At 40.3% G+C, this 27,478-nt stretch overlaps 1 protein-coding gene across 2 annotated transcripts; it reads left to right on the forward strand.

The window, feature by feature from the left end:
• Positions 1–1,500: 1,500 nt before the first annotated feature.
• On the forward strand, positions 1,501–27,478 carry pkd1l3 (polycystic kidney disease 1-like 3). Of its 2 annotated transcripts, XM_080430021.1 has the most exons (27): positions 1,501–1,766; positions 4,711–4,873; positions 6,027–6,139; positions 7,364–7,526; positions 7,910–8,025; positions 9,530–9,655; positions 10,572–10,597; positions 10,812–10,845; positions 11,089–11,180; positions 11,812–11,874; positions 12,330–12,488; positions 12,588–12,700; positions 12,924–13,047; positions 13,585–13,707; positions 14,352–14,574; positions 15,969–16,150; positions 17,763–17,993; positions 18,610–18,711; positions 19,014–19,192; positions 20,873–21,019; positions 21,665–21,867; positions 22,239–22,426; positions 22,886–23,021; positions 24,703–24,898; positions 25,211–25,427; positions 25,946–26,030; positions 27,085–27,478. In XM_080430021.1, exons 1-27 carry the CDS (start codon positions 1,652–1,654, stop codon positions 27,129–27,131), a joined length of 3,666 nt encoding a protein of 1,221 aa, XP_080286147.1. In that variant the 5' UTR covers positions 1,501–1,651; the 3' UTR covers positions 27,132–27,478. The 2 variants fall into 2 exon arrangements, with proteins under 2 accessions (XP_080286147.1, XP_080286148.1); XM_080430022.1 differs by lacking the exons at positions 7,364–7,526; positions 7,910–8,025.

Below are 27,478 nucleotides of genomic sequence, written 5' to 3' on the forward strand. Positions count from 1 at the left end.
CACACACACACACACACACACACACACACACACACACACACACACACACACACACACACGCGCAGGCAGGGCCGTGTTAATGTCAGAATGGGCCCTAGGCAAAGGCCAATTTTCAGACCACCCCCCCCCCCGTGCATGTGCGCGCGCTGAGCGCGCGCAGCGAAAATTTGGGGTTTTATACCGGGTTTATTGCTTCTTTGGGTGTTTTTGTTACATTAATTTGGTTAATTTGGTTAATTCTGTACTGTAGTTTATCTTTCAGTATTGTCTTTCAAAAAAAAAAAAAATCATTGGTGCATTTTTGGCCCCCCCCCCGACAGGACATAGGCATTTGCCTACATTGCCTGTGCATAAAAACGGCCCTGCGCGCAGGCACGCACGCCCACACACACACACACGCACACACGCACGCACGCACACACGCACGCATGCACGCACGCACGCACGCACGCACGCACACACACGCACGCACGCACGCATGCACACACACACACACACACACACACACACACACACACACACACACACACACACAGAGGTAAAGTACATACACACAAGCACGTGTATGCAAACATTAATCTAGTATACAGGCAAACGAGACAGACAGAAAGAGACAGATACATTGAGGATGAGATGGTCTCGCTGCAGTATATGTATGAGACTAGGAAAAGATAAGTGTATTTAGTATTCATGCTGTTTAGAAGTGGACTACCACTTCTAAGGTTTAGAAGTTTATTCTTGTCATTAGTAATTACTGTTATTACAGTAATGGTGCAAAGAGAGCCCCTTGTAACCGAACATTTTGTCATCTTTTGAACTTTAATGGCTTGGTCAGATCCTCTCAACATTGTATTTCCACAGTTGCAAAGCTAAGCCAGGCTGTGTGGCAGGCTGACAGACAGAAAGATGGTCAGGCAGGAAATTATAGCTGTCACAAATTGACAGCCATATGTCATAGACTGACAGCTATATGAACAGGAAGTCAGACACATACTGTAAAGGCACATGCTGTAAAGACATACAGTAGACACATGTCTCTGTATGATGTTCTCTTGGAATATCTTGTCAGTTTCCTGAGCCTGTTTTGTTCATAAACCGCTATCTCAATCCAAGTCTACAAATGTTCTTCATTAAATATTGTTCTGTAAAATAGCAAAACAGGTTGCACACAGTGTACAACAGAGCTGGAAATAAGATGTTCAGCGTCTGAACTTGGAAAAGTGAGCTTTTCATTTGCATCTTGTTTGAGTGTCAGCTGTGATTTTCCTAATGTAGTACGAACATATGCACAGTTTTTCTTGAGAAAGCACTCTTATTTGCATGAGACAGACAGAAGCTAACCTTGGTTAATACGCAGTTGCCATCTCAGCCTCAGTGCCTGCAGCAGTATGTGTTTTTGCTTATAATAATAATAATCATGGACTTGTTAATTCAAACATGTTTCATTATGGGAATGGCTCTTGGATTTCTATCTATTGCAGAAGGTTCTGTACGCTGCACAGATGACGGGGATGAGGCCATTTACAATATTTCTGCTCTGCAGTTCAGACATGTTTTCGGAGATCTGTGCTATGAATTTACGCACGGACCCAAGACTTGGCCTCAAGCCCAGAGTGCCTGCAGACAACGAGGGGGAGAGCTCCTGAAACTGATGGACTGTCCAGTGAAACATTTCCTCCAGGAGTTCACACGAGAAAGGAACACTAGCGGCTTGACCTGGTGGCTGGGGGAGGGGGTTCTAGGGGTGTACCAGCGATCCAGCCCTGGTGAGTGTACAGCAAATACAATGTCATGCAGTGGTGGAAGAAGTACTCACATTTTGTACTTAAGTAAAAGTATCAATACTGCAATGTAGAAATACTCTGTTACAAGTTGTCCGGAATTCAAAATGTACTTGAGTAAAAGTACAAAAGTATTGGTATCAAAATGTGCTTAAAGTACTAAAAGTAAAAGTAGTCATTGTGCAGAATGTCCCATTTCACAAGTTCAAATTGTATAAAAAATCTTTTGAAAATAGCCGATCTACAAGCTCACAATGCGACGCATTGTGAGCTTGTAGATACCAATCTGCTAGATCTGCTATTTTCAAATGGACGAAATATATATAGGGCTGAAGTGGTTAGTGTGTTTTGTAATAATAATCAAAGTCTACAAAGTAACTAGTAACTGAAGTTTTCATATGATTGTAGTGGAGTAAATTATTATGATTGCAACCTGTTTATCCTATTCATTGATCCTAATAATCAGCCACCTTCTTAATCAACTCCTTCTCTCCCCTAACTGCTATTTATCCTATTCATTGATCCTGATAAGCGGTGGACAAAGTACTCAACCCCAGTACTTGAGTCAAAGTGTAGATGCTCCTGGTCAAATATTACTAAGTGAAAGTTGCTCAGTCAAATTTGTATTTGAATGAAAGTACTGGAGTACTAGCTTTTTTACAGTGTTCAAAAGTACATGCTTTAAAAACTACAAATTACAAAGTACATTTTCTTTTTAATATCAATGTGTTGCTGTATGTTGTAAAAATATCAATAATTATGAAAATAGTAGATCTACAAGCTCACATGTCTATCTGTTATTGGGCTTACATGGTTAATTCATACAGTACGTACCTTCCTGAGAAATTTAGTGGTGTCAAAAGTATAATGTAGTGGAGTGAAGTATCCAAAAATACAAATACTCAAGTAAAGTACAGACACTCAAAAAATATACTTAGTACTCAATGTACTCCATTACTCTCCACCAATGATCCTAATCAGCCACCATCTTAATATTGAGTGCCAGAGGTTTTTAAAAACAGGGTACAGCCAGTGCCAGCGTTTTTAACGATTTTCTTACCTTTTCAAGTAGTCACAGAATATTTTCCGTGATCACCGTCCTCACGGTGATCCCCTCATTACACACAGGGGTCTCGTAGAATCGAAAAAACGTTTTCTTTTACATTTTGATGACAGTAAACGTGTCTCAGATGTGACAACCATGAAGAGCAGTTATTCATGCTGGCTGAATTAATTTGGTCTTTGTGCTGCATTTATTTATTTATTTTTACATTTACAAGATATCAAATAATTGAAATATTGTATCAGTTGATCACTTTTAAAGATTACGCTTATAAAGTGTTTATAAGTATCACTGTCACCTATGGTTGTTGTCATTGTATTCAATATTATAACAAGGGGGGAAAAAGAGTTTAAGAGCCCCCACTAGTGGCCTCTAGAGGCTATGCTGCTCCTTACACCCAACCAGACCAAAGTGGGTTGAACTGACCGACATTGACATTGGCATATATTGTATGTTCACTGAAGGAGGCGCTAGAGCTTCAGGAAAGGCCCTGCCTACTAATATGATTTTGAGTGTGCCAAGGTGACATTTTGGTCTCAGGGTGCTACTAGATGCAAGGTCACTGGGTGAACTCAAATGGCTAGGATGCAGACAGCATGAATGTAACTAACTAAGCAGGGTTCATCCTCCAGTAAGCACAAGAAAAACACTATTCCATAACTATTCCCTAAGTGCAAGAAGAACAAGGATCCAGTTTGAAGGAGGGTTTGTCCATAGAAATGCTTTTATTTCCATAGACGTTGACATCTAAATAATAGTGAAAGTAATCTTTTTGAACTGTTAAAGTAATCTACAAAGAAGACAGTAAAAAGTGAATTTAGGATAACACAAGTCTCCGCCAGCAGACCCGTGCTATTTTAATAGCACGGGTCGTCTTGGTAGAACGGGTCGTCTTGGTAGAATGTGCGTGGTTTTTGGTGTTCTGCAGGGGCGACTGAATATGTAGTGTCTGCATCTAAAAAATAATCTTCTTGAAGCAATGTGTCATATGGGAGTCCTCGTAATTGACTGGTTTGTTCAAATGCTTGTCTTTCATCTTCATTGTCTTGAACAGTTTCAGCAGTTGATTGGTGTGTCTGATCTATGTCAGTTTTCTCTAGTGCTACATAATGTATTTGATCAAGGTGGCCAATTGTTACAGTATTAAGACTTCGGCCTTGTAGTGGGATCAATTCAACTCTATAGTCCTCTTCTGTGTTACTGTTGTAGATGAGTATGCTTTCTTAGCTTTGGCCTTCTGCGCCTTTGCTTGACCAATGTTAGGTGTTCTCACGTCCTGAAATCCTGAAAGCCACACCTTTTGTAACACCTTTGGCCAGTAGCTACACAAAAGAAGTGTTTGGTATTCCCTGTTTGATTGGACACACACACGCACGGACGGGTGATTTGTACTGGAAGGTACTGTTCCAATCAAGACTGATTGATCCTGTCTTACCTCACTTCAAAAACATAAATGGCGTGACACACCTATTTATAGGATTTTATTTCGTCATGCGTCCTCTAGCCAATCAAAGGCATTGGTGTCAACATATTGACACGTGTCACGTGGAGCTTGACCAATGTTAGCTTGGCTAGGAGGGAGGTGAACACACAGCGGGACGAAGCGAAAACATACTCTCCGCCTCCGGCGGAGACAATAATAATAATAATAATAATAATAATAGATATAGCTGCAATAAGCAATATATAAAGCCATACAGTAGTAATAGCTATGTAGCATGATGTCACATTATGTCCAAATAACATTGTGGCTCAGATCACATTAGCCATGGACACACCAGCTGCATCATTGAGTTGTATGTATCATAACAGACAAAACACTACCAACACACTGGTCCTTGTGTTTACTCTCTCCATTCTTCCTAGTGTCCTCTCCACCTACCATCGTCCCAGAGCCGACCTGCTACACGGGCAACGGCAATCACTATCGGGGGACGATTGCCAAGACGATCTCTGGGAGAACCTGCCAAAGCTGGTCAGCCCAGACACCTCACACACACTCGGACACACCCGAAAACAAACCAGACAAGTAAGAAGACAGAGCCAAACATCCATCCATCTATCTATCTATCTATCTATCTATCTATCTATCTATCTATCTATCTATCTATCTATCTATCTATCTATCTATCTATCTATCTATCTATCTATCTATCTATCTATCTATCTATCTATCTATCTATCTGTCTGTCTATCTATCTATCTATCTATCTATCTATCTATCTATCTATCTATCTATCTATCTATCTATCTATCTATCTATCTATCTATCTATCTATCTATCTATATCAGGGATGGCAAACTTATTTTAGCTCAGGGGCCACATGGAGGAGGGCCAGAGGGCCAGAGGGCCGGACCGGTACCGGACCGGTAAAATCATGGCATAATAACTAATAATAACAATAACAACAACTTCAGATAGTTTTCTTTGTTTACTTTACTTAGTCTTAGTTAGTACAAGCACATTCTGAAAATGTAAACTTCACAAATAGGTATGGCCAAATGGAGACATTTTATTAACCGTTTACCGTTAGGCCTTACCGATTAATTAATCGATAAGTAACCGTTAAGATTTTTTTTTTTGTGTGCCAAAATACATTTTATTTCAAAGGGGCAAGTCTACACAGTTTGTTTTGTCTCCAGCAGAGTTTCTAGTGTCTCTATCTCTCTCTGGAAGAGGTTGCACATGAACTCTGCAGCCGCACTGAGGCGCTCCAACACAAACAATACCAATACAAAGACGAGGAAGAAGAAGAGGAAAGTGGAAGTTACGTGTGGTTGCAGGTGTAGACTTGGCCAAAAAACAATTAAAACATTTTTGGCACAAAAAAAAAAAAAAAAGAAAAAAAAAAGTTAAAATTATTTTTATTTTTTTTATGCTTTGCAAAATCATCTCGCGGGCCGGATTAAACTAGTTAGCGGGCCTGATCCGGCCCGCGGGCCGTATGTTTGACATCCCTGATCTATATACTGTATCTATATACTGTATCTACTGTCTCTACGTATCTATCGTATTTATCCATCTGTCTGTCTGTCTGTCTGTCTGTCTGTCTGTCTGTCTGTCTGTCTGTCTGTCTGTCTGTCTGTCTGTCTGTCTGTCTGTCTGTCTGTCTGTCTGTCTGTCTGTCTGTCTGTCTGTCTGTCTGTCTGACCTTCTGTACCTACCTACATATTTTTGTCAGTGGCCTGGAGGACAACTACTGCCGTAATCCAGACGGTTGGACGAGCCCATGGTGCTACACCACTGACCCAAAGAAACCATGGGAGATCTGCCCAGTCTCCAGATGTGATATAGGTAGCTTTGACCACTGATTCAATGACAAACCCACTATTGCAGTGGTTATCAACATGCGGGTGGGGACCCCTAGGGGGGTCTCCACATGATTTGATAATTGACTTTTAAGACCTATTTAATACCTAAAAGAAAAAAATGTGAAAACAATAAGAAATAAGACCATTACTGCATCAAAAGTAATCAACAAATTATCAAATAATATAATTATAAAAGAGGCAAAACATTTGAAAATAGCCGATCTACTCACATAATAATAATAATAAATGTAACTAGAAAATGTGCTCCTCGGAGCACAAGTCTCCGCCAGCACACCCGTGCTATTTTAATAGCACGGGTCGTCTTGGTAGAATGCGCGTGGTTTTTGGTGTTCTGCAGGGGTGACTGAATATGTAGTGTCTGCATCTAAAAAATGTTCATGGGAGTCGTCGTAATTGACTGGTTTGTTCAAATGCTTGTCTGTCTCCTTCATCTTCATTGTCTTGAACAGTTTCAGCAGTTGATTGGTGTGTTTGATCTATGTCAGTTTTCTCTAGTGCTACATAATGTATTTGATCAAGGTGGCCAATTGTTACAGTATTAAGACTTCGGCCTTGTTGTGGGATCAATTCAACTCTATAGTCCTCTTCTGTGTTACTGTTGTAGATGAGTATGCTTTCTTAGCTTTGGCCTTCTGCGCCTTTGCTTGACCAATGTTAGGTGTTCTCAGAGGGACACACACACGCACGGACGGGTGATTTGTACTGGAAGGTACTGTTCCAATCAAGACTGATTGATCCTGTCTTACCTCACTTCAAAAACATAAATGGCTTTTTGAAGTGACACACCTATTTATAGGATTTTATTTCGTCATGCGTCCCTCTAGCCAATCTAAGGCATTGGTGTCAACATATTGACACGTGTCACGTGGAGCTTGACCAATGTTAGCTTGGCTAGGAGGGAGGTGAACACACAGCGGGACGAAGCGAAAACATACTCTCTGCCTCCGGCGGAGACAATAATAATAATAATAATAATAATAATAGATATAGCTGCAATAAGCAATATATAAAGCCATACAGTAGTAATAGCTATGTAGCATGATGTCACATTATGTCCAAATAACATTGTGGCTCAGATCACATTAGCCATGGACACACCAGCTGCATCATTGAGTTGTATGTATCATAACAGACAAAACACTACCAACACACTGGTCCTTGTGTTTACTCTCTCCATTCTTCCTAGTGTCCTCTCCACCTACCATCGTCCCAGAGCCGACCTGCTACACGGGCAACGGCAATCACTATCGGGGGACCATTGCCAAGACGATCTCTGGGAGAACCTGCCAGAGCTGGTCAGCCCAGACACCTCACACACACTCGGACACACCTGAAAACAAACCAGACAAGTAAGAAGACAGAGCCAAACATCCATCCATCTATCTATCTATCTATCTATCTATCTATCTATCTATCTATCTATCTATCTATCTATCTATCTATCTATCTATCTATCTATCTATCTATCTATCTATCTATCTATCTATCTATCTATCTATCTATCTATCTATCTATCTATCTATCTACGTATATACTGTATCTATATACTGTATCTATATACTGTATCTATATACTGTCTCATACGTATCTATCGTATTTATCCATCTGTCTGTCTGTCTGTCTGTCTGTCTGTCTGTCTGTCTGTCTGTCTGTCTGTCTGTCTGTCTGTCTGTCTGTCTGTCTGTCTGTCTGTCTGTCTGACCTTCTGTACCTACCTACATATTTTTGTCAGTGGCCTGGAGGACAACTACTGCCGTAATCCAGACGGTTGGACGAGCCCACCATGGTGCTACACCACTGACCCAAAGAAAAGATGGGAGATCTGCCCAGTCTCCAGATGTGATAGAGGTAGCTTTGACCACTGATTCAATGACAAACCCACTATTGCAGTGGTTATCAACATGCGGGTGGGGACCCCTAGGGGGGTGTCCACATGATTTGATAATTGACTTTTAAGACCTATTTAATACCTAAAAGATTTTTTTTTGAAAACAATAAGAAATAAGACCATTACTGCATCAAAAGTAATCAACAAATTATCAAATAATATAATTATAAAAGAGGCAAAACATTTGAAAATAGCCGATCTACTCACATAATAATAATAATAATAAATGTAACTAGAAAATGTGCTCCTCGGAGCACAAGTCTCCGCCAGCAGACCCGTGCTATTTTAATAGCACGGGTCGTCTTGGTAGAATGCACGTGGTTTTTGGTGTTCTGCAGGGGCGACTGAATATGTAGTGTAGTGTAATCTAAAAAAGAATCTTCTTGAAGCAATGTGTCATATGGGAGTCGTCGTAATTGACTGGTTTGTTCAAATGCTTGTCTGTCTTCTTCATCTTCATTGTTTTGAACAGTTTCAGCAGTTGATTGGTGTGTTTGATCTATGTCAGTTTTCTCTAGTGCTACATAATGTATTTGATCAAGGTGGCCAATTGTTACAGTATTAAGACTTCGGCCTTGTTGTGGGATCAATTCAACTCTATAGTCCTCTTCTGTGTTACTGTTGTAGATGAGTATGCTTTCTTAGCTTTGGCCTTCTGCGCCTTTGCTTGACCAATGTTAGGTGTTCTCAGAGGGACACACACACGCACGGACGGGTGATTTGTACTGGAAGGTACTGTTCCAATCAAGACTGATTGATCCTGTCTTACCTCACTTTGAAGTGACACACCTATTTATAGGATTTTATTTCGTCATGCGTCCCTCTAGCCAATCAAAGGCATTGGTGTCAACATATTGACACGTGTCACGTGGAGCTTGACCAATGTTAGCTTGGCTAGGAGGGAGGTGAACACACAGCGGGACGAAGCGAAAACATACTCTCCGCCTCCGGCGGAGACAAAAATTGGAATGTAATTGGAATGTTAGGAGCAAAGGTTAAATTTGATCAACCACAGACCTTGTTGATGTCCGTATAAAGGCACTGAGCATATTTCATGGCATGGAACAATCGTTAGATTGTGAGATATTTTGGCCTAAAGAAGATGGAGGTAGAGGAAAAGCCAAGGGTTCCCCAAAATCTGTTCATGAAGGTGCACAGAAAATGTCATTCAGCCAGCATTTTTTTAGATATCTCGACTTGTTTGGGAATTAAAGTGTTGGACGGACTGACCTACCAACCAACATTGTCAGCCTCACAGCTAGCCTAGAGTTCAACAAAAAAAATAACTTAAGTACAATAAATCAATGTAAATTCTTTCATCTGTGTGTGTGTGTGTGTGTGTGTGTGTGTGTGTGTGTGTGTGTGTGTGTGTGTGTGTGTGTGTGTGTGTGTGTGTGTGTGTGTGTGTGTGTGTGTGTGTGTGTGTGTGTGTGCGACTGTGCGTGCATTTGCATGTATTTTTAGTGGTTGAAAACACTAAAGAAAAAAATGACAATGTTCCAGTCCTCTGCACACACATGAAGCTGGATCCCCTTAAGCTTGTCACCACATCTAACTGTAGCGAGCAACATGGCTATATCTGCACCCTGGGTATGCAAAACCTTTGTCCCTTCATCACTCTTTTGCATATAGCACATCTGTGAGATATAATTTACTGCACTGGTTCTCAATGTGGGGTAAAGGGCGGGTACCCCCACAGTGGTCCTTGAGGGGGTTCCAGGGGGTCACCAGATAAATGATTGATATAGTTAGGCACTCACTGGTCTGTAACTCTGAAAATGTACAAATTGAACCTTATGGGTTCATTTGGTTCCATTTGTACAGGGTTAAATTAACACACGATTATACCGTTTAGGTTGAGAATCATTGTTGTAATGTATTTCATGATTGACCACTTCCTAAAAATAGTGATCAAATTTCCATGTCCCAAGTTAATAATAACTTAAAGACGGGGTGCCGTGATTTTCAGTGATCCCCCCCCCTAAAACATAATCATCAGGTAGTATTATGGTTATACTAGGAGGAAGATTTTTTTCAAAAAAGTGTACAGAAATTGTGTTATTATGTTTTTATGTGGACACGCCTCCAGTTCATTAAGTATACCATTACCTGGTTCTCACTTTAGCACCTCCTCCACCACCTTAGCACCACCCACCTGTCCTAGTCCCTCCTCCTCCTCATGCCCACACCTGTTGTGTTATGATAATGAGGGGGAGGGTATATTTTTACTATGTCACTAAAGCGCTGTTTCTCTATTGGCACGTTTGACCAAACTCAAAATAGTCAGAGAAGACATAAAACACAATAAAACACCACAAGGGGGTTTAATGAAGTTCTATCAACCTCATAGACACATGAAAAACAGAAAAAGTGCAAAACCATGGCACCACCTATTTAATGTTTTACTACTAATTAATAAGGCATATGTTACCTTACCTAGAGCTGATTGTGATGTGTGATGCCATCCAATCCGCTATTTAAGGGCACTGTATTGTTTTTTTTACAGGCTTCCGTTTCTCCTCAGATAAAGAGGTGAGTGACATTACAAAACAGTCCTTGTACTAGAACATCAGACAATTCCACATGAATTATTACAGCATTTGCTTACAAAACGCAGACATACATTTCTGTGTGTGTATGTGTATCATGGACTGTAAAAAAAAGAAATAGGTGTGAAAAGATGGAATTCATGGTGAAACAAAATGATGAAACATGTTCACAGCTTACTTTTTATTCACATTCACAGGGTATAAACCAGCCCAAACATGCATTGAAATCTCGTAAGTTAGAGTTTGTCCATATTAATGTATTTAATGTTATGATCCACCATAGTCTTTATGAGTTTTAGTTATTAATGCCTCTGTCTGTCTGTCTGTCTGTCTGTCTGTCTGTCTGTCTGTCTGTCTGTCTGTCTGTCTGTCTGTCTGTCTGTCTGTCTGTCTGTCTGTCTGTCTGTCTGTCTGTCTGTCTGTCTGTCTGTCTATGTTTTGCCCCCTTTCCCTCCACACACATATATTCCTCAGGCTTTGCGAGGGATATCGACAGGGCCGCCGGATCTGATCAATCACTCCCGAGCATGAGTATGCTAGTAAATGATATTGACGAACTTCTTCAGGTTAGTGATGTGTTTGATCATTTCAACTACATGCTTTCACATCGTATAGATCAGTGGTTCTCAAACTTTTTGATTTCAAGGGCCCCCAGTTTGATATGTATTGGGGTCCATTTGGTTCCATTCGTACACTCTCCGAGTTACAGATCTGTAACGGTCAATGTGGTTCCTAACTATCAGTCATTTAGCTGGGGTCCCCCCCAAGGACCCCTGGGGGTCCCAGGACCCCACTTTGAGAAGCACTGGTATAGATCACATGAACCCTAGTGTTCCTACTCATCACAATAGGTGAACATTTGGTAAAAATGGGCAAACATTCTGCAAAATTAACGTACAACATATCACAATGAAACGTGTTCCCGATCACACCTTACAAGTGGTTCTACACATATGCAGTAATTAAATAGACAGTGACGAGAGTAATTTCTATTTGGGTAAACATGATTAATAAAATCTATTTAAAAAAAATGTAATGTTTGGGGTTATAACATATGTTTGTTATTATTAAACAGTAAAAAATCTCAACCAAATGGACCCATGTACCATTGCACACTGTCAGACTGAGGATTTCGTGTACAGCTCATGGGTGTATCATGCTTCGATGTTTCTATACTGATGATGTTTTTTGAGACAGGCAGCAGATAAAGAATTGTTGCGCATGGAACTGAATGCAGGCGAGCCCACAGATGAAAGCAGGGTGAGAAACATTACTTTTGGCACCTATAAAGAACGGCGAAAGGGCCACCGTCCACCATATACTGTATCTGATCCCTGTCGCAATCCGATTAGTATGAAGATCCATCACTAATCATGCTTACAAAACTGGGAATGAACAACGCATTTCGCTGTGATTCATTAGGTCCTCTCATCTGAGCTCATACATTATGAGCTGTACTCACGCTTTTTCACTGTGAACCTTTCTTCTCACAATATGTTGTATTTTCCTGCAACCAACCAGCACCTTATTATACTGTGTGTGTGTGTGTGTGTGTGTGTGTGTGTGTGTGTGTGTGTGTGTGTGTGTGTGTGTGTGTGTGTGTGTGTGTGTGTGTGTGTGTGTGTGTGTGTGTGTGTGTGTGTGTGTGTGTGAGAGAGAGAGAGAGAGAGAGTACGTAAACATGACACTAATCTTGCCTACTTTACCCATAACAGGATAACTTCATTAAATACCTGCTTGAAGGCACACGAAAAGTTCCTCCACAATCTATTGTACAAAACGATGACACAATAAGCCATATCATCAACTGTACAGGTGGCATCTTTATCCTCTCAATAAAGAAATGTGACGCAGCAACAAACCCAAACTCCATTGTAAGTTCAGGCCAGAATGTGTGCAAGAACTTAAAGAAACACGAACACAGAGCACACTCGAAGGTTATTTGATGTTTTTGTTCAATTGTTCCTTTCCAGTCTTTGTTTGAACAAGTATTTGAGATTTACAAGGAAATCAGCATACTGGTGGGTTCAGCAACTAACCAGCCAATTGTTATAAAACATGCAATGGGAACCTTTTACCAGAGCAGGTCAGTAATTTTTTATTCAGATAATCAATCATTTTCCATTCTCAAAATGGAAACATGCAATTTTACCAAAAACTTTGCATAGATAAATTGGGTGAAAGATTCTGTTCCTTTGCATAATCTTTCAAAGGTACGCTTTCGGGTCCATTTGGTTACATTTGTACACTCTCTCTGTCTGGAGTTAAATTACTGTAACACTGTTTTGTGATATGTTCCATCCTGCCAGCCACACACCAGCTGCTATGGACCATCTAGTGCTGGGCTCAGAGGAGGATGGCGTGGTCATCAAGCTTCCCTCATTCTCTGCACTCCAGTCTCAGCTGGGACAGTACGAGAAAATCAATGCCCAGGTCTGTATAGAGCAGTGGTTCTCAAATGTTTTCATGTAAAGGACCCCCAAATTGATATGTATTGTATTTGTATAACAATTTTGTATCAAGAAACTCATGCAAGATTTGTATTGTCAAATTCTTCCAAATGTTTCATATTTTCAAGATATATATATTTTTTTAATAATCTACAAGCTCACAATGCCTTCAGTGCAACGTTTTGAGCTTGTAGATCAGCAATTTTCTAATAGCTGCTGTACCGTATAGGTTAAAGTGGTTTAACAGATTTTCATGCTAAATTAACTCATTTTGCTGGGGGTCCCTGGACCCCACGTTGAGTCGATTAATAAAAAAAAAATGAAAGAAAAATAAGACCACACATACAGTTTACCACCATTGAGCACTGAGCATGGGGGGGGGGTATTTTGTCTCACTTGACTTTCTGCTGTTGTTTGCTTCTCCAGCCGATCCAAACTGGCCCAAATGTATGGAATGATTTGTGTTGATTGGAGCCCAATCTATGGGCTCATAATCTTGGTATTGGGTGGGTTCTCTTAGGTGACTACCTTTACAAACAATCCCCATCCATCAGATGACAACATCTCAGGAATCCTCATCAGTCTCTTACTTAACAACGGCTCCTCTGAAATCCGTCTCACCAACTTGCCTGAGATGATAGAGGTACAGAAATGACTAGAAATAATTATGTTGATCCAGGAACATGTCCCACGGCAGTACGAATATGTTAGCAAACACAGAGGCCATTGTGTATCATAGTGCGGTATTAATAACATGTAAGAATATAGCCTACTGTAATATGCATACTGTAAGATCTGAAAAACATTCACATTTTGTGCCACCTGGAATTAAACAGGAAAGAACCATTAGAAAGAAAATCGAGTCTACTTGTATTTCCCTTATTCTCTCCACCAGGCCGAAGGCGAGGCAGAGATTATGATTTCGCCCCTGTCCATCAGTCCGTCAGTCCGTCCGTCCGTCCGTGTGTGTGTGTGTCTTTGTCCGTGTGTCTGTGTCCGTGTGTGTCCGTCCGTACAGCTAATCTCCTGCACAACGTGAAACTATAGCACACACACTCCCTGGAGGCCAGAGGTCATATTCCATCCTGATTGGCTTAGATTGACTTCTACAACCTGGCCTGGCGGAGACCTATTTCTTTTTAAAATCTTTTACAATGTTTGATGGCTACAATAACATTGTGATTCTATAATAAAAAAAAACATATTTTCCAAATGTATCCTTTGACTGCAAACATTAGGCTAATTAGGATAATTGATGCTTAAGCCTGCATTTCCTCTCTTCCACAGATTTTCCTGCCTCGTACAGGTCCTCCATCACTTACCGACAGTACTGCTGTGTTGAAGAAGGGCGGCCCACCAGTACTGACAGCATTCAACATCACAGACGCTAACGTGACACTCTTCTTCAGCGTGGAACCCAGTTTCAATGTGTCCCTGCTGATGCTGCTGTCCCCATGGGCTACTGCTAATGAGAGCAACTACACCAGCAGAATCATGCTCAATAACACGGGTAACGATACAACAGAGCAGTGGTGGAAGAAGCACTCAGATATTTTACTTAAGTAAAAGTAGCAATACCGCAATATAAAAATACTCTGTTACAAGTAAAAGGCCTGTGTTCAAAATGTTACTTGAGTAAAAGTACAAAAGTATTGGCATCAAAATATACTTAAAGTACCAAAAGTAAAAGTACTAAAATGTTTGAAAATAGCAGATCTACAAGCTCACAGCGCGTCACATCGCTGTTTTCAAATAGCCTATGTATAAAATAGGGATAAAGTGGTTAATGTATGTTTTATGATAATAATTTATATCTGCAAAGTAACTAGTAACTAAAGTTTTCAAATAATTGTAGTGGAGTAAAAGTTTAATATTTGACTCTGAGATGTAGTGGAGTAGAAGTTAATTTGCACACACACATGGTAAGGAGGTGGCAATTGCCATCCCCTTTGATATAAAAGGGGATGGCAAAATGACGTACCTGCTATACAAACGTCAAAGAACGGACATAACACAGCAGTCTCCAGTGCTCTATTCCATCACCTCATTCATTCGTTTATTCACTGTCACTGCAGTTAGTCCATGAGCCAGAGCCCCAAAATTGAGCAATGATTATCGAAAGAGTGGGCAAAACCCTACCTATATTAAATTGTTTATAGGGTCAATATAAGTAAATAAATATATGATAACCTTTCCACAGGAGCAGCTTTTTCATATTTATCACACATTTTGTTATTTTCCACATACGTACATGACAGGTGAAAAAAATGTAAAAATTTCAAAAATAGTTATCATAATGAAACTTCCCCAGTTGATTACTTACATGAAGACAATGATTTATCGTATTACAAGTTTTCTGAAATTGTATATTTAAATATGCAAATTAGGCATTTAGTCCATGAGCCAGAGCCCCAAAATTGAGCCAGATATTGAATATTCCCTTGTTAAAAACCTTTGACTCGAACATCTTGACAAAATGAAATAAGAATGTTGACTCTGGCTTTGTCCAATGTTCCAATGTTGATTCTGGAAAGTTGTGCAAATTCGGGTATATTTTCCTAATGCCTCATTTGCATATTTAAATATACAATTTCAGAAAACTTGTAATACGATACATCATTGTCTTCATGTAAGTAATCAACTGGGAAAGTTTCATTATGATAACTATTTTAAAAATTTTGTCATTTTTTCACCTGTCATGTACGTATGGGGAAAATAACAAAATGTGTGATAAATATGAAAAAGCTGCTCCTGTGGAAAGGTTATCATATATTTATTTACTTATACTGACCCTATAAACAATTTAATATAGGTATGGTTTTGCCCACTCTTTCGATAATGAAATCTTGTCTGGCTCATGGACTAAGTGTGCCATATTGGATTTTGTTCTGTTGCTCTCTGCAGGAGGTCATCGCTGGATGCTGACCCCTGAGATGTTCCAACAGACCAGAGGAATATGGTACATTAAGACCACCGTCCTCAATTACAGCCGGGAACAAGACGTGACCTTGAAGTTCACCTCGTACACCAGCAAGTGCCTGTACTGGGACACAGAGCGGAAGGTCTGGAGCAACGCAGGCTGCAGGGTGAGGGGGAAGCCTGTAGTACAGTAGATGTCTGTTGGACATTTTATTTTATTGTTCTACTTTGCATGTAATCTGCAGTGGTGGAAGAAGTACTCAGATTTATTACTTAAATAAGTTACCAATAACACAATGTTGAAATTCTGTGTTACAAGTAAAAGTCCTGTATTCAAAACCTTACATGAGTAAAAGTATTGGCATCAAAAACAATTACCAAAAATAAAGCTGGTGTGAAAATGAGTGCTGCCATTACAATATAATCACATTTACATTTTTTACCAATTATTATTATGCCAACTTTTTTTGCCATCTGCAAAATAATAGCTTTCTTCACCAATGGGTTCATAAAGGTGTTTTCTAACACCTCTCAATTACTTCCAACCGAACTACTCTGGGGAAACTTTGTGGGAGGCAATCAAATTTGACAAGGCCTGGTGTGAAAAACTGGAAAAATATAAATTGGCCAATATTAGCTTGTATTGTGTGGGACGTCTAACGGTGCTGAATCCATTCCAACCATTCGTTTTTAGTAACAATGACTCCCTGGCCAGATAATTGGCCATGCCTATGTTTCAGGCGGCCTATCCATCAAATTGAGGTGGCCATCCTTTTCACTTTGACATTTTTGTTGAGAGGTATATTTAGATTCTTGGGGTTCCTAAAAAGTCAAATGATAAATGGGCATAATTTGTCATTAACTTTTTTGTTAATGACAGGTTTGTGATAAACATCAGAACAACAGAAACAACAGAAATGCATCTATTATACCATGCGGTGCAGCCATCCCCTTACCAAGTGCATGCACTACTGATTATCCGTTTCTTGTTCCCCACTCCAATGATGAAGTAGGTAAGTGTCCTTGCATAGCTGATGGTATGGAATGGATTCAGCACCCCCACAAACCCCTAGTTAGACGTCCCACAAGCTCGTATTGGCCAATTTATATTTTTCCAGTTTTTCCACACAGGTCTTCTCAATTTTTATTGGCTCCCACAAAGTTTCCCAGAGCAGAAGCGTAGACAGCACTGGGCAATGCGGGCAGTTGCCCGCCCAGTTGAGCCCTTGTCTGCTGCTAAAAGACTGCTTATGAACTAGCTATTGGTGAGAATTATTTAACAATTGCTCTATTCGGCTATTTTTGTATATAATCATAATTGTTAAAAATGAGATTATATTGTAATGGCAGCACTCAAAATATAGGTCTAGACACCTTATTTGTTCAGTTATGTGCAATATTGGCTGACTTATAGTGAAAATAAATGTTTCGATAATGGCGGTACGGGACATTTTGACAACTTTTTAACATAGCTCATGATTTGTTTCCAGTCTAGAAACACTGATTAGAAGTATATTTCCGGGGGGTGCACGATACCTCCTTCTTCCCACTCTACTATACAGTATGACTACAAGTATAAAATAGAGTTTAATTGGTTATTGTATGTATAAGTAACTTCTATCAAAAGTTTTCAAATAACTGGTTTAAAAAGTACAATTTTTGCCTCTGAGATGCAGTGAAGTAGAAGTATAAAGCATTGAAAAATGGACCTAAGTACCTAAAAAAAGGTACATTACTTGAGCATGTCTTACTTTCCACCACTGGCTCTGGTTGTTTCAGGTGGGGGACAGAACCACTCCAAAACAGACCCAGTGCCTGTGTAACCATCTCACACTGTTCGGAAGTTCTTTCTTCGTGATGCCCAACTTTGTGGACGTGTCGCGTACGGCGGAACTGTTCTCCACCGTGTCTCAGAACTATGTGGTGCTGGCCCTGCTGTGTGCTTTCTTTGGTTTGTACCTCATCACTCTACTGTGGGCCTGCTTTGCTGACCGCAGGGCTCTCTCCAGGGTGAGGTTCTTTATATTAGTGTTTTTGTTTGTGTTCTTTACTTTAATGTGTGTTGTTTATTATCATCACTGTCGGGTGGAAACCTTGTATGTCCAAAGCCATCACTTTTCAGGAAATGGAAAAAGGAACCAGCTGTGTTCAAATTGATCCAATGTAGTTATTATTTAGTCACAAGCTCTTGTTAATACTTTTCATTGGTTAAATATTTATAATACCCACAGACACACTTAAACACTTTCAGTTTCACATTTATTTTCCAAAAATAGCACAAAATAAAGTAGATATGCAAGCTCACAACGTGTCACATTGCGAGCAAGCAATAGCTTGTAGATCTGTTATTTTTGCTACTTTTGAGTGACACTGTATAGTGTGGTGAATTAGGCCATTAGTTTAAATATGGGAGATACAAGGTTTCTGCCCGACAGCAGCAATATAACTCTTGACTACTACATTATGATACGAACATATTTAGTGTTTCAAGGTATGACGCTCTGACGCTCTCATACCCTCATGATATGACGTAAGAGAAAAATGTATTCCATGTAAAAACGGTCAATGTCACCCAACAACACTGATATTTCTATGCATTGAATATGCTTTCCTGTTGCACCCTCAGAGGAAAATTACCCTGCTGATGGACAACCATCCAGGTGCTCAGTATAACTACCTGCTGGGGGTTCAGACCAGCCACCGGAAGAACGCCGGTACCTCTGCCAACGTAAGAGGCTCCACGCATGGAGCAGAACATGGTTCATTAATTGACCATTGTGTACCATGATTTCTGAAGCATATACACTGTAAAATCCTCAGTGTTAATTTATCAATTTGTAACCAAATTGACTTCTAAGTGTCCATTTGGTTACATTCGTTCACTCGTTCACACCAAGCACAATGACTACAATGATAACTATGAAGATATAATTTTAAAGAACTCAAGTGGAGTGTGACGTCCACTCCACAACTATGACAAATACAATGGTGAATGCGATTCCGTCAGAGTGCTGTCCTTGCCTCCTTCAGGTCACGGTGAGGCTGATTGGCTCGGAGGGAGAGAGCGGGACGCATAACCTGGCAGACCCCGACAAGCCTGTGTTTGCGAGGGGAGCAGTGGACATGTTCCTGCTGGCCACACCTTTCCCACTGGGGGATCTGCACAACATTAGGCTGCAGCATGACAGCTCTGGAGGCCATCCCTCATGGTATTGTAGTCAAAGCATAACTGAATTAGCAAGGGAAACAGTGGGTCAGTAATTTCAGGCAGTAGTTTCAGGCCTCAGCTCTCCGCTAGATTACTTTGCTAACTAACATCTTCTCATGCACTTTATAATAATATATATATATTTATATATATATATTTTATTAGAATCACATTGGCAGTTAGACATTTTTTCATTTTCTCCCTTTCCCCAACCGTCATTGCTGTCATATTTTCCTTTTCAAAAGACAATACAAAAATTCAGTAAAGAATACAGTGGAATAAAGAAACGGTCCAGACAAACAAACACGCAAACATGATTTCAAACTTGGTATAAACAATGGAATGTGAAAATAATAAATTAAATTAAAAAGACATTTACAAGAAAGAAAAAAATAGACAGAAACAAAAATAAACACACAAGATGGAATGCAAATGTGCCACAAGCCATTGTAAGCAACACAAAGTCACAAATCGCCGTCCACCAGTCACACATCCCAATAATAATTTGTTTGATTATTATCATTTCTATTATTTATTTATTTTCAGATCCAGGATCCGTTTCATTTGGCACATCACGGTTTTGCAGGTGTAAAGCAGTGGGTAAAACTGTTTTTATCGTGCACACTCCATCATTTTGTAGTATTCTGTGAGAAGAGGGAGGACAGAGGTAGAGTGAGGGCAAAGGGAAAGAGATAGAAAACAGGTTATATATACATTTAGCGTACTGTAGACTATGTAAAAGCAGGTATATACAGTATATACATGCTATTTAGAACGTTTTGTATGTGTGCAGTTTGAAACGTTAGCATCATATACTGGTGGGGAAAGGTAAAAAAAACAACGACACATATTTCACATGGTTAAAAACCACCTCAGGCAGGTGGTGTTCATGTCTTGTTTGTTTTCGTTTTTTTTATATTATGAAATACACAATATATCCTAATCATAAAGGCAATATTTCTACTAACTTACCCTGATTGAAACTGGGGCAAGTTGAGCTGGATTTGAGCTTTGTGGAGAACATAGGGTGTCTGAGGGCTGTTTAAGCTGCGTACACACCAACAAAAAGCTAAACAAAAAAAGCAGAAGTACAGTAGGAGTAGCTTTTTTATCAATAATTGGGTCCAAGGTACCTGTCACTCAAGTCTCAGCTGGTGTGCCTATTTGGTTGTGACAAAAAAACAGGCCGTTTGAACAGGAGATCATTTTGAAATCTAAAATGTAAAATAGCAGCTGTAGACTATATTTAGTTAATACATAACCTATTTATGGAGAACAGGTGGTGACATTATCCTCTCTCAACAGGAAATCTAATCACAGCAACAACTCAAAATGTCAGGCTGGCCTCATCACTTAACACTAGCTTGTTAGTGCCTGTCTCCAAATCTCTCTCACACACACACACACACACACACACACACACACACACACACACACACACACACACACACACACACACACACACACACACACACACACACACACACACACAATCGATCGATTGATCGTTAAAATAAAAAAGAACATGCTCTGGAAATGCACGCGGCCCCACCCATCTGACCACTTAAGTGGTCAGATGGGTGGGCCGCGAACACAAGTGGGCCAGCAGGTTGGGAACTGCTCTTACATTATAAATATATGCAGTCATGTGACGTGTGGTGATGGTGTCTTCCTTTGTTAGGTACATCAACAAAGTGACAGTGCAGAACCTCCAGACGCGACAGCTATGGCACTTCCTGTGTGACTGCTGGCTGAGCACCGACCGGGGCGACGGCGTCACCAAGAAAAACTTCAACGCCGCAAAGCAGAACGAGATTCGGAGCTTCAGGTTGTTGCACCAGTTTAACAATTAGAAGCAATTCTCATAGGAGTGGAAAAAACTAAATAACGTTACCACCATATTGTTGCTGTCCGGCAGAGACCTAGTCCATTTTTCAACTTTTTATGATTTTTCATAAGTTGATGCCCCACTTCTTCATGGTACAGTGTCAAACAAAAGTAGCATGAAAAGCAGATCTACAAGCTCACAACGCCTTATGCATTGTGAGCTTATGTAACTTTTTTTCATGAATAAAATAATGTTGTCCAATCTGTATGGTAGAGTATGTTAATACAATATAACTTATAAAATTGGGGTGGTTGTATTTGGTCTCCCTGCTCTTCCATGTCTCACCTAGACACAGGATCTGACAGAAATGTAAATTTATCCTCTGAGCAAGCACCACTTGCGAAGGAAACCGGGTTAAAATCCGGGGTAGAAGAGAAAGGTTGTATAGTACAGCTTTAAGTCTGTGAGTTTTACAAATCCTGAGCTAATAATGAAAAGTATTACAAAGAGGTTGTGACTAAATAATAGCTACTCTTGGTCTATTGGAACACTGGTTCTTTTGTCCATCTACTGAAAAGTAACTGTTTTGGACGATTATTCACAGAAGTCCGTTTTTGTAATGAGCATCCTCTTCTTTTTAATCAGGAATATCTTCCATAGTAGAACATCGACCGGCTTCAGGGACGAACACATCTGGCTGTCCATTGTGGACCCTCCGTGGCGTAGTCCGTTCTCACGTGCCCAGAGGGTGTCCTGCTGCATGAGCCTGTTGCTCTGCACCATGGCCATCAATATTGCCTTCTGGAACATTCCTGAAGACCAGACCTCCCCAGTCATCTTCTCCATTGGTGAATGAACGACTGAATTACAAATTGCAAATGAACGGCTTTACTGTATTACAAATGAATGTAAATGTTGACCTGCTGAAGATTTAGTATAGTGTTGTGCTGCACACTGGTAACTCTGTAATGATGAGTAATGTTACTGTAATACAGGATAGCTGTGTGTGTGTGTGTGTGTGTGTGTGTGTGTGTGTGTGTGTGTGTGTGTGTGTGTGTGTGTGTGTGTGTGTGTGTGTGTGTGTGTGTGTGTGTGTGTGTGTGTGTGTGTGTGTGTGTGTGTGTGTGTGTGTGTGTGTGTCAATGTGGCCTGGTACTGTAGGTAGAGCATTCATCATGTTCTGTTCACACTGAACAATTGTGTACGTATGCCTCCACAGGCTCACTGCACGTCAGCTGGCAGGAGATCATGGTGGGGGTGGAGAGTGGACTTCTCATGTTCCCCATCAACATCCTCATTGTCACCATCTTTCGCAGCATCAGACCTCGCCTCCCCTCGCCGGTTAAAAAGAACAGCGAAGAACAGAACTTGAAAACCTGCATGGTTACCATATCAACCATTCTGAAGGTCTGTGTGTACGTGTGTGCTTGTAGAGAGCAAACCACTGAGCCACTTAACCACTTACAAGTAAATAAAGTACGCACATCCAGTTTAAAAAGCCAGGTACTGGGCAGAAGCAAACATCACAAAAGAATAGAGTCGGCACAGTCAAGGTATTATTATTACCCCCCAGAACTCAACCACAAATAATTCTAAATTATATATTTAAAAAAAAAGCTGATTTACAATCCGATCAGAGAGTTGTAGATCAGCTATTTTTGAAATATTTTCAAAAAACTAAGTTTTCCCAAAATTGAGTTTAATGTTATGTAATTATGACAAATTGCACTTGTATGCTGTGTCCTCTATATAAGCTGAAGTAGTTACAGCCAAGTGTGACTTTTTTGTAACTGTTTCTTCACCTTATATATTATATAATTATGTGTACTCCCACAGCCCTTTTGCATTGTGTTGTATTTTATGTAGGAAATTGAGGAGCTTGTTGACTTGCTCAGTGTAAGTCAGAGGAACAAGGTGTTCGAGTTGAAGGCCAGACTGGAGTCAGCCTCTGATCTCTGCCCTGCACTGGACCTGGTCCACGAGCTCATCCGTTTAATGCAAGGTACTCTCCTCTGCAGGGCATGAATTTTCAAAAAATTTTATTGACTGTATTATTTATGTATGTCTATGTTCTCGATTTTATGAGGACCACAATGGAAACAGTGCTCCTTGGAGCACAGGTCTCCCTCCCCCAGGTCAGGGAGGTTATTGTGGCCTCCTGGTGGTGCTATAATAAGCCAATGTGAAAAGGGTGCCATTTGTTCTTAGGCCTTTCACAGCAAGCGGACACTGCATTCATGATTTGAGGCATTTAGTTCCAAAAATGTGTTTTGCTAAATTAGACCTGCTGGTGGCGCTATAACAGGCCAATGTGAAAAGGGTGGCATTTCTTCCTCGGCCTAGTGGGAATGTGTACGCAAAATTTGCATTTTGTTGAAAACGGACCAATCCTGCAAACTTTGGAAGACAATCTTAGCTAATCAAGATGGAATATGGAAAATCTGAAAGATCCGTGTTGATCACATGACTATAGAGATACAATGAGTCTCTGCCTTTATTATATTTCTATCCCCAATTGTCTTTTAACCCTCAGTTGTGAAGGTTGCTAGCAATTCAATAAATCAAATCAAAACAAAATAAATCAAATCAAATGAAAGGCATGTTTTTATTAGTGTAGCTAATGAAAAACACCCTATTCTTTTTTTGACAAATCTCTTTTATTGATTTTGAGCAGAAACAAAGACAATGTGCGAGTGATAATCATAACAGAAGAGGTCTGCAATTTTTTGGTACAAACAACATGGATGGTAAACATGATAAAAATAAAATAAAAAATAAAGACAAATATATACAGACAACAAAACAAGTGATAATATACAGTTCAACCAAGACAACAGAAAACGAGAAATCAAAGAAGACAACTCACGCATTCCCACATTCAACCCAGGACAAGGAAGGGGGGGGGGGGGGGTTGACAAGATTGGGGAGGAAGGGGGGAATCAGATTCTCCCTTGGCGGTTCCTTGAAATCTTTTCACAAAACGTGGCAACCACTACTGGACCATATTGGCACCCTTATTGTTGAAGTAGAAGAACTCAATAATGAATTCTGGGTAGAGCCCTCCCCCCCTCCCTTTCCCCCCTTCCTCCCCAATCTTGTCAAAAACACCCTATTCTATGTGTATTATAGTCTTTATTATGTCATGTAACAGGGAAGACTCAAAAACATACAGATAAAAACAATAACTTGCACTCATAGTAGTCTGGACTATCATTAGTACCCACTCGTACAAAACACTAGCTCTTTGGCACTAGCTCAGTTTTAGATATTTATACCTGATGGTAAAGCAGAGAAAACCTTACAATTTTCAGTCAGTGTAATAGCGCTGAAGTAAAAACTGAATCAAACTGAACCAAGTATCTGTATATATTAGAATTTTTGAACTTTAAAGTATCTGCTACGATTAAGTATGACCGCAGTTTACTGCTGAACATTGGATTGCACCATACTCACAGGTTGTGGACCACTTTGCCACGGATACCTGGACTGCAGAGATATACAGTACTTTTTCTCCCTGCCCTGGACCACACAAATAAAACCTTCTTGATTCTTCTTGATTCTTGAACCCTATACCGAAGGTTTTCAAGTTCTCTTTTTCAATAACTAGAGCGAACATCGATTAACTGACTTGAACTTTCTTGTCTGTCATGTCTGTTGTCTGTACTACTGTACTGCTGTTTCAGGGGAGGCTGAGAGTGACCCCCATTGGGTGTACTGTAGCCAGTTCATCCTTTCCTGTCTTTCACACCTGCTGCTGTGTCTGGAGAGGCTGGATGTGAAGGCCTTCCCCAGTCCAGAGGAGCATCAGCAGGCACTCAACCTCACCAACCTGATGCTTCGCAAAGCTGAGATGGTCTACAGCAGTCACATGGCCTACTGGTCTGCACAGCTCATTCTACACAGTCATTTAAGCCAGTGGTTCCCAACATTTTCTGGATTTTTCCAAGGTTTTAAAGAAAAAAGGACATTATATACATATTAATTTTATATTATCATTGAAATCGTAGTATTTTGCCAATTATTTTGGGGGCCCCTTGGAATATCCTCACAGCCCACCAGTGGGCCCCGGCCCTCAGGTCGGAAATCGCGTACTTAAGCATAAAACGCCATGTCATCTGACACTTGCATTGGTCCTTCAACCCTGACTTTTCTCGCTTTCCTTCTCCTCTCTCCATCACTTCTGTGTTCCAGCCCCTCTCCTGTGCGTAAGAAGAAAAGGCCCTCAGGTTGCTCACTGCCCTGGTGGTTCGTGTTCCTGGGTTGGTTCCTGCTGCTGTCTATCAGCGGAGTGTCCACCTTTTTCACCCTGCTCTACGGCTTCCAGTATGGCAAGGAGAAGTCCATCCAGTGGGTCATCTCTCTGGGTCTCTCCCTCTTCCAGAGCATCTTCATAATGCAGCCACTCAAGGTAGGCATGGTAGACAGACTAGACACATAAATTAGAAGCATTTTTACGTACACTCGGGTGGCGCAGAGTTAAAGTACCTGTCCTCCACCGCAGAGTCTAGGGCTTCGAATCCACTGCGGGGCGTTCGGCTTGGCTGAGTGTCTATACGAACACAATAGGCCCGTGTTTGGGGAGGGAAGGCATCTGGGAGGTAGATATTTGTCACTGCACTCAGCAGGGAGTGTTGAGTGGGAGGAGTAGGAAAAAAGTCTCTACATCCTCCCGGCGGGGGCTCGAGGAAGCAGTGAGAGGAATTAATTGGCATGACGACAGAATTGGGGAGAAAAAATAAGCATTTTACGTTTGAATAGCCATGGTTTCATTCACTTCATTCACTTTTGCTTGTTTTGCTTTTAACTTGGAAAATCTATTCTATTCTAAGTTTGATAGCGTTCCTTGAGTACATTTTAGTAGTTTTTTTATTAAAATACTGGAATACGATAGTGTGTTACAGAATTCCACCTGTGTTTGTCTCGTAGGTGATAGGTGTGGCCATCTTCTTTGCCCTGCTGCTGAAGCCTGTGGTAGTAGAGGAGACTGAAGAGGCCGAGCAAGTGCTGTTAGGTAAAAACACAGTTCATTCAAAGGCAAAACATTCATTCAACGTTAAACCTCGTTCTCTAGGCCTGTCACAATTATTACATAATCACCTAATAACATTTCTTTTTTAGATAATCACAATTATTTTCAAACATTTTCAAGAATAGGGGAAATAGCAGATACACAAGCTCACAACGCGTCACATTATGAGCTTGTAGATCGGCTATTTCCACTATTTTCTTTATTTGGAAGGTATAAAATTATTATGGCCTATTTTGTATATTGAAGGTATTTGTCTTATCTGCCCTCTGCTTCTTTTGTTTACAAAGCCTAAAAGGCAACAGAATTTTTATTTTCATTTATATGTGGCAATGTCCAATGCCCAAAACACAATTAAATCGTTAGTCGCAATTATTTGTATGACAATTGATCGTCAAGTAAAACTTTAATGATGGTGACAGCCCTGCTGGGAGTTCCTTAACAACATAAGCCCTGCCATTCGTAATTTCACGCTCATTCTTCAATAATGACATCAGTGCATTTTCTCCATGCACTGATGATGCAAGTAATACTAATTAGGTGCTTTTTTTCCAGGCTGCCTTTCTTCCCCTGAATGTTTGTTGATGTCTGCTGTCTAGTCTGCTATGTGCTGTTATGATTCATCATTATAGGCTGTCATTAAATTGGTTTGAAGGCTTGAATTAAACTTCTTTTGAAATAATATCAGTAGTTACATTACAAGGTTTGTATATGAAACTAGCAAACTAGTCTGCTTTAAAATATCAATATTATTTGACTCTGGATGATACTTTTCAAGAGCTGTTCCTATTTGTAGTTATTGATTCTTAACTAGAGGCAATCAAATGTCTGAAGGCTGGCACAAACCAGCCTTCAGACTTTTTTTTTGCCTCTAGTTAAGAATCAATAAGGAATACAAGCCTCGTAACTTTCCACCACCGCTTTTAATTCTTTATTCCCTCTAACGCTCCTGAGTGGCATATCAATTCATCCTCCCCCCAGAAAGTGGAGATGGAGAGTCAAAGTCAGTTCTAATGGCATGGTCTTCTCTTTTTAATAGAGCAACGAGGCAGGTGGACACAGTACTCTGGCAGGGATGGAAGCTGAGGATGCTCCACATAGCTGCAAAACCTGTCCACAGAGCTGCCAATCCTGGCCCCCTAATACACTTCTCTGCACTGTTACATAACATGGGAGACTTATTAATAATCAGAAATGGCCCGCTCACTCACAAAAAAAAAGATTGAGCCTCTTTAGATGCAAACATAGGTGATTTGTATTTACATAGTGAAAAAAAGAGATTAAAGGGATATTTCACTTTCAAAAAAACGTTCAGTAATCTTATCATCTACTCAGGCTTTTGTGAGCCCCCCAGACCGTTTTTAAGTTGCTTGATTCAGTATTTAGATTTTTTTATCAGACACTCCCCCTTCCTATACAAACCCATTATAACT

Source organism: Gymnoscopelus braueri (assembly GCF_963280865.1).
Source record: "Gymnoscopelus braueri genome assembly, chromosome: 1".
In the NCBI taxonomy this organism is placed as follows: Eukaryota; Metazoa; Chordata; class Actinopteri; order Myctophiformes; family Myctophidae; genus Gymnoscopelus; species Gymnoscopelus braueri.